The sequence below is a fragment of the Ostrea edulis genome, chromosome 4, assembly GCF_947568905.1.
Source record: "Ostrea edulis chromosome 4, xbOstEdul1.1, whole genome shotgun sequence".
In the NCBI taxonomy this organism is placed as follows: Eukaryota; Metazoa; Mollusca; class Bivalvia; order Ostreida; family Ostreidae; genus Ostrea; species Ostrea edulis.
The window spans coordinates 32,988,019-32,996,470 of record NC_079167.1 but is presented as its reverse complement, the minus strand read 5'-3'; the positions used below and the strand labels follow the sequence as shown (position 1 = coordinate 32,996,470).

The following is an 8,452-nucleotide window of genomic DNA, read 5'->3' as shown; positions in this document are numbered from 1 at the left end:
CCATTCCTACTCCCAGGGGTCATGATTTTTACAAACTTGAATCTGCACTATGTCAGGAAGCTTTCGTGTAAATTTCAGCTTTTCTGGCCCAGTTGTTCTTTAGAGGAAGATTTTTAAATGACCCCACCCAATTTTTGCATTTATTTGTGATTATCTCTCATTTGAAGGGTGCATGACTCTTCATTTGAAGAAACTTGAAAGCCTTTCATCAAGGATGCTTTTTGCCAAGTTTGGTTGAAATTGGTCCAGTGGTACTGGGGAAGTTGAAAATGTAAAAAAAAGTTTACAGAGAGATGGACAGACGGCACAACAGGCTATCAGAAAAGCTCACTCGAGCTTTCAGCTCAGGTGAGCTAAAAGGGATAAAAAACATTACAAAACTCTCATTATTCAATTGATGTCACCAAACACACTGGCATACAATTACATAAGACACAAAATTACATAAAGAAATGCATAATCAGATTATAAGTTTACAAGTGTAAGGTGTAAACCGATCAATTAGCCAATTATATACTCAAGTGTGTCACCTCTACGAAGAAGCAGGGACGATGTTTCAACGCTGTTAACACCTAATTACCCCTCCGGCATTCAACAAAATCCAGGTAAGATCCAAGCGGAAATTATTACACGCTTGGGTAATGGTGAGTATACGCTACCACCACTTCAAAAAATCGTGAGTGAAAAACAATGAAATGTGTTTTACGTGACCCAACTTCACTTCGAGAGATTAAATGTTCAAGAGATCAATAGTAAATTTGCTTTGTTATATAAAGAAAAAAATCGGGACCATGATTTCACTTTGAGAGACCAAGAACTTCGAGAGATGGAAGTTCGAGCCATCAAGAGTTACCTGTATGTAAACAGTTCCTAATTTAGGAGTGTCTAATGACTCTTCTTTAGTTTATCTTTCAAGGTATGTATTTGTCTTTGGCAGTTTAATATCCTTGCAGCCAACAATGAAAAGAAAATCTGCCATAGTGCAGCTGCTTTGAGATTTCATTTGTAACGTCCAGTATTATGACCATTTTGTCTCTTATCAAACAGAGAGCTATAAGAGTTCGGAAACAGAGAAAACTGCTAGATCTGTTTTCTGATTGCCAAATATGAAGCTTTCCCCTGTACACCTAACATATATTTAAATATATATGATGCATTTTTTTCAAAGGATAGATGGTCACAATTCAGTAGACTGATTCTAGAATCTGAGATATGGGTTCTATAAGTGAGGAATATAGTTCAAGGAGAGTTTTTACAGAGAGATTACTCAGATTATTCAATATTGTGAAAAGGTTAAGACTGTTTCAAGCCATAAAAAGCTTTTCGAGCATGATCATCAAGTTGTTTAGCATCTGAGTTTTCCACAATTCATAAAAATGATACCACAATACTTATTCTCGAGAGAAATGACTGATTGTTTGAAATAAAAACAAGCTAATGTCGTAACAGGTTCCTTATTTGAGAAAATCATTACATTGGTTTTCTTAAGATTAACAATCAATTTTCATTTTGTACAAAATTGTGAAAGGCAATCTAAGCAGTTCTGAAGACCCTCTTATGTAAGTAGAATATTTAATTGGGGAGAGTTAAAGGTTTGCACCCTAGTTTTGTGCAATCTGCTTTGCTTAAGTAGCACTACAGTAACATGAGCAAAACACCAATCTTTAAAAAACACTTACAAATTTTTCTAGTTTGTCAACGAAGGCTTTGTCTGGTATTTTACTCCTGTAGTACTCAAAGTCCACAGCAGGCTTGGTTTCTGGCTTCGTTGTTAACCTATTGGGGGAGAAAAGCACTTAGTATTTACTAAAAAAAATCAGACACAGAAGCTATAAGTATGCTTTAAGTTGCACTTATATACTGTCTAGTGATGCATATTCAAATATGATTACGAAGTTTCAGCATGCAGCCTTGACTGGAGCACTTGCACCTTTGACATTCACATATCAACCCGAATTTTCTCTAAAGTTGTTCTATACAGTCACTATTCATTGATAGCACTGTCTACACATAGAAGTAATTAAGCTTTCTAGAATTTGAAAAACCATTACTAAAATATAGATAATCTAATTTACACATTCATTTAATCGTAACACGATAAAAAAAATACTGTACTTACGATCCAGACAACCCTTGGTTAAACATGGCTAGCTCTTTGGCTTTTGGTGCCACATCTGCTGGAAAACTTTTTATGAATTCTGACATATTTATACTTGACTTTGATATTCTGGAGCAACGGAGGATTTCAAAGAACCTCATTTTGAGAGTTCTTCGGTTTTCCGAGGTTCACTACTTGCAAACGGAGGAGAGGACGTCAAGGTCTCTAAAAGGTTTGCTGTTGCTAGAAGTATAATCAACTTGTTCGTAAGCCCATGCGATAGTATCTTTAATGTAGTGACGCCTGACGGGTTTTGAGAGGACTTCCAGAGATTGCATGTATCCCTCCTTTTCGTTCAACATCTTAAACAAAAGGGCCATTATTTATTTTTTTGTCATCTCTGGGTCTTCAACCCCTCTCCCTTTCTGGGCGGGAAAAGTACAAGCTTGGATGGGAAAAGTTCAGTCTGATTAAGACCAGCCCCCCTTCTCCTATCGTCGTCAGTCTGATTAAACCATCGGACGATAGGAGAAAGGGGGCTGGTTTTAATCAGACTGGGAAAAGTTTTAATTTGCCCCCCCCCCTTTTTTTTTTTTTTTTTAAACATTTAGTAATATTGCAATCAGTCGTCCAAAAATTACTTCGTTAAGAGCCATCCTGGTCTACGTACAAGTACTCCGAAGTTGATACTAAAAATTATGCTGGAATTCGTCGTAGACAATATCCTTAACCTATGCCTGTAGGACTGCCCATGAGCATATATTGTTGTCCTTTATTAGCTAACCTGGCTTTATCCTTCATTTATTAAAATAATTCCTATTAAAATGAAGAAATTTCTTGCTGCACATGATACACCTTTTTTAAAACCTCGAAAAAAGGCGGATTTTGGTGGTAGATTTTATTTATATAATTTATTATTCGGGAAAAAATAATACAAAACTTCTATATCTGACAACCGAGCCCCTGTGACCTAAACGGTAAACAATGCAAAATCAATAGTGATAGAAAGTTAGTTTAACAATCAAATCACTTATTTGAAGCGAACAGTAGTGTCACCCAAGTGCACCGGCTGAAGCTGAACGTAAATTTCCAGACATGAATTATATTCCGAGATTCGGTGAAGGCATCAGTCCAAATATTCAGCCAAGCCGAATCTCATCCGAGATTAAGGTGTGGATTGCAAACTAATGATTCAAATTTCTCACTAGCTGCATTAATGTAACCCTCTCCATTTGTTTTTATTCCGATGTTTACGGGAGACCCCCCCCCCCCCCCCCCCAAAAAAAACAATCGGAGAGAGCTACATTATTGCTGCTACTTTCTGACAAACGGGATGACTTCGGTTTCTCCATCACAAATTAACTTTCCCACATTTATGTAGCAATATCAATCCTCTTGACACATTATATATGCTTTTTTTATTACTTTGGGTTGAACTTGAAATTTGTAGGTCAATTCAATTTTTTGAAAGGGCTTGGAAAGGACTACATTTTGTGGCGAATGGACTGTTTGATCATAAAACTAAATCTTCATGGTTTACCGTATCTGCTTTATCCTATAGTTAATATTTCCAGATATTCATAACCCTAGGTATGTATAGTTTGAATTTTATAATGTTCACGAAATAATTCATGATACACAGACGAATTCAAATGTGAATTCATTATTTTGGTTTCCGTGGTGATCCAGGTTAGAATAGGTCCTCAGTACCCATTGCTTGTCGTAAGAGGCGACTAAATGGGGCGGTCCTTCGGATGAGACCACAAAAACCGAGGTCCCGTGTCACAGCAGGTGTGGCACGATAAAGATCCCCCCCCCCCCCCCCGCTCAAAGGCCATAAGCGCCGAGCATAGGACGAAATTTTGCAGCCCCTCACCGACGTCTCCATATCTGTGAAAGATTTTCGAGTTGGACGTTATACAATATACAACCAACCAACCGTTACTTTGATTGATGCATTTTTCCAAACAGAACACAGATTCTTTAGAAAGTCTATATTAATTCACCCAAAATATTTTGTATGAAAAGTGAAACCCCAATCCTTAAACTTCCATCTTAAATTCTGATACAGGACTTTGTAACTTGCGTAACAAAGACAATATGTCTCTGCTGAAAATCGAACTCGAGAACTCTGGTACAACATTTCAGTGCTCTACCGATCAAGCTAACGAGTGAACCCACTAGGGTGTAGGAAGGTCATGTATCTAACAATATCACGTTGTTCCACTCTAGAGAGAGAAGTGGCACGACCCCGCCCTGGAGTGCCAGCGCCTGCTAGTGTGGGACGAAATTATAGGGGACAATTACTCTCATCCGCCAGAGAACCCGAGTTCCAGAAGTCCCCCATAAAACATGGCGGAAATCTCGCAAAGGCCTGCAAACTGCCTAAAATACCTATATCAGAGATATGGTTAACACCGACACAGGAAACAAGAAACTTCTTAGTAAATTATACGTATCTTTCCTGATGGAAGACGAGATCCGTCACAATGACCCAAAGACTAAGACTGAGCTTTTCAACTCAAGTCTTTATCATTGATCACCACTGAATATGTCAATAACTTTCCCCAACCTAGGCGACAGCCCCTATCTCCCACGGCTTCACCAGTCAATGTTTCCGAGAAGGGCGTGGTCAAACTCCTACAAGGTCTAAATCCACACACGGCTACTCGTCCAGACGCGATGTCTTAGAGATGTCAGCTGCGGTAGCACCATCACTTACTCTCATCTTCCAGGCCTCAGTGGATCAAGGTGTCGTACCAGACGACTGGCGGAAGGCAACTGTGGCCCCAGTCTTCTAGAAAGCGTAGCAAACCATCCAACTACCGACCAAACTTTCTCATCGCAGTCTGATCCGATTAAGCCAACAAAACCTCACTGACTCCCAGCATGACTTAAAGAAGTCTTGTTTTCTCCTAGGCGTTCATCAAGGTGCCCTACCAACGACTTCTACGCAAACCACACCACAATATGGTGTAATGACCCCTACGTTGCGTTGGATTTTACTACAGATTTCATGTACTCCATTTGCCTGATCAAGATATAGAGCCCATCTCTGGTATGTCCAGGGGTCCGTATTTGCCTTTCTCTTAATTTTGTATTCTTTATTCATGAGATTGATCACTGTTCGTTATCTTCACTTGTTCTTTGATAGTTTCCCCGGAGAACGTACACAGAAGGTCGTAATAGATGTCATAAAGGTGAAGGCAACGAACAGCAATCAATCTCATCTGAACAGTGATCAATCTCATCTGACATTGCACCTTTAACATCAGGGGAGCCTGGAACCCTCAAGGAACTGTCCTTGGACCGTTTCTGTTCGTGGTGTACATTAACGACCTGCCAAGCAAATTCAAGGACACCGCCAGGCTGTTCGCTGATGACTGCCTCCTGAACAGTGACGTCATCAGACGACAGGAGCTTAACAACTTCCAGGAATGGGAGCGCCACTGGCAGATACACTTCAATCCGGACAAATGCGAGGTGATTTACAACATTACTAGGAAGATAAGGAGTACAGACACGCTATGTTACATCCACGACAAGACACCGAGCACCAGCAAGAGCGCCAAGTACCTCAGAATTACCATCAGTGACAACCTCCACAGGAACAAACACGAATTACAACACCTTTGCGTCCACAGATGGAGTATTCGTCTATCGAGCGCCAAATTAACATAAACTCAAATAATTGAAGATATCTTCAATTATTTGAAGATAGCATCAATTCATTTGATGCGTGCAACAATTTAATTAAAGATCTCTTCAAATAATTAATGATATCTTCAATTCTGAATTATTGCGTGCATTAAATGAATTGATGATAGCATTAATTATTCTGCTGAATTGATGCGCACTTTAATTGAATTAATGATCTCTTCAAATGAATTAATGATGTAAAACTTATACGGTACCAATTTTGATGCACCAGATGCGCATTTCGACAAATAATGTCTCTTCAGTGATGCTCAACCGAAATGTTTGAAATCCGAAATAACTATGAAGTTTTAGAGCTAAATATAGCCAAAAACAGCGTGCCAAAAAAGTGGAGCCAAATTCGTCCAAGGATAAGAGCTATGCATGAGGGAGATAATCCTTAATTTTGAAATGAATTTCTAAATTTTATAACAGCAATTAAATATACATCCGTATTTTCAAGCTAGTAACGAAGTACTTAGCTACTGGGCTGTAGAGACCCTCGGGGACTAACAGTCCACCAGCAGAGGCCTCGACCTAGATATCAACAATTGAATTGACGCGCGCTACAATTCAATTAAAGAGAGCAATAATTGATATAACGTGTGCATTAAATCAATTGATGAGAGCAATAATTGAATTGATGCGCGCATTAATTCATTTGATGAGAGCAATAATGGATTTAATGCGCGCATTAATTCAATTATTGCTCTCTTCAATTGAATTAATAATATCTTTAATTCATTTGAAGAGAGCAATAATTCTTTTAGAGAGAGCAACTAAATAATTAAAGATATCTTCAATTCAACATATCCACAATTGAATTAATGATCCCTTTAATTGAACTGTTGTTCTCTTTAAAAGAATTGATGCGCGCATTAATTCCTTATACAAAAGCATTGTAAATAATTAAAGATATCTTCAATTGAATTAAAGAGATCATCAAATTATTTATACCGAGCTCTAAATCAATTATTGCGAGCAATATTTCTACGAAATTGATGCTCTCGTCAATTGAATTGAAGAGAGCAATACACTGTAATTGAATTAATGCGCGCATCAAATCTATTATTGCTCTCATTAATTCAATTGATGCTCTCATCAATTGAATTGAAGAGAGCAATAATTGAATTAATGCGCGCATTAAATCAATTATTGCTCTCATTAATTCAATTGATGCGCGCATTAATTCAATTGATGAGAGCAATAATTGAATTGAAGCGCGCATTAATTCATTTGATGAGAGCAATAATTGATTTAATGCGCGCATTAATTCAATTAAAGAGAGCAATAATTGAATTGATGATAACTTCAAATAATTGAAGATATCTTCAATTATTTGAGTTTATGTTAATTTGGCGCTCCATATTCGTCAAGCATGTGGAACCCCATACCCAGGCCAAAACTGGAAAGCGTCTAACGTAGAACAGCGTGCCTGCTGTGCTTGGCAAGCTTGGATGGGAGAGCCTGTAGCTTTATAGACAACGTGTCAAGCTCATTCACTGACTCATTAACCAGTCACCCCATCTTCAACATCTCGGGGCCGCTACCAGAGGACACCAACAATTGTTCTATTTTCCTTATTGCAGATTATCCGCATCACCTTTCTCTTCCAACATCCGGCTGTGGAACACCCTTCCTGACATCACTAAGGACGCATGTCCCGGAGACCTTCAAGGAGAAGATGCAGACTTTGGGTTTTGAGCTTCAGACACCATTGTCTTTTTTACGAGGTTTTAATATTTATAAACCATGTAAATATAAGGGCATTTTAACCAAAATGCGAAGATACCGCAAGGGCAGCCCTGAACTAACAGGTACTAGTCGCATCTCTCTGCTAGAGCAGCCCGGCACTAACAGAAACAAGTCGCATCTCCTTAAACTACGAATATCCTGCTCTTGAATGGAGTGCGTTGCATTAAATTAGGAATTTTTGGTGATATTTATTATCCCAATGTGCAATTTTTTTCCAACACAAACATTGCTTCCGTTTTCTTCAAATGAAATATCTTAATTCCATTGATAGATGTAATGTCAGACACGCATATATAGGTATATATGGGGGTGGGTGGGTGGATACCTGAACCACACCTGGGCTAGGTTGAAAATAAACAACCAAATACCCTTGGGCTAGGTTGACAATAAATATATCTATGCATTTTAAGTCGTAAAATACTAAATCTTAGTCCATAGTTTCAATTGGACCCCTAGATAAAGCATAGAGTAAAACCAACTTCCCTGGGAATATTTTGGGAGCCGCTCATATGAAAGGTGAAGCTAACGAACAGTTATCAATCACATAACTCTTACAAAGCAATACAAAATTTAAAGTTTGGCAAACACGGGTCCCTGGATACACCAGATGTGGGATCAGGTGCCTAGGAGGAGTAAACATCCCCATCGACCGGTCACACCCGCCGTGAGCTCTATATCTTGATCAGGTAAACGTAGTTATCCGTAGTAAAAAATCAGTGAGCCAAGAACGGCCTAACAAACGGTATGAAGCATGTCAGACAGCATTTGTATACATGCGCTCACTCTAACAGTAGTTCCTCAGCATCCTATGATCAAACATACTTTGCCACCAAATTCATTCCTTTTGAAATGAATATTTCTAGCATTCATAGTATGAATTTGATAAATAGTATCGAATTCTCG

At 38.6% G+C, this 8,452-nt stretch overlaps 1 protein-coding gene across 1 annotated transcript in view; it reads right to left on the bottom strand.

Moving 5' to 3' along the window:
- LOC125672066 (ATP synthase subunit d, mitochondrial-like) overlaps positions 1–2,350 on the bottom strand; it is a 6,569-nt gene extending 4,219 nt beyond the window's left edge. Inside the window, exons 1-2 of the mRNA XM_048908155.2 lie at positions 2,120–2,350; positions 1,680–1,776 (exon numbers count right to left, since the gene is read on the bottom strand). Of these exons, the coding sequence (XP_048764112.1) occupies positions 1,680–1,776; positions 2,120–2,259 (237 nt within the window). The 5' untranslated portion in view covers positions 2,260–2,350. The remainder of the gene's footprint in view (positions 1–1,679; positions 1,777–2,119) is intronic.
- Positions 2,351–8,452: the final 6,102 nt, after the last annotated feature.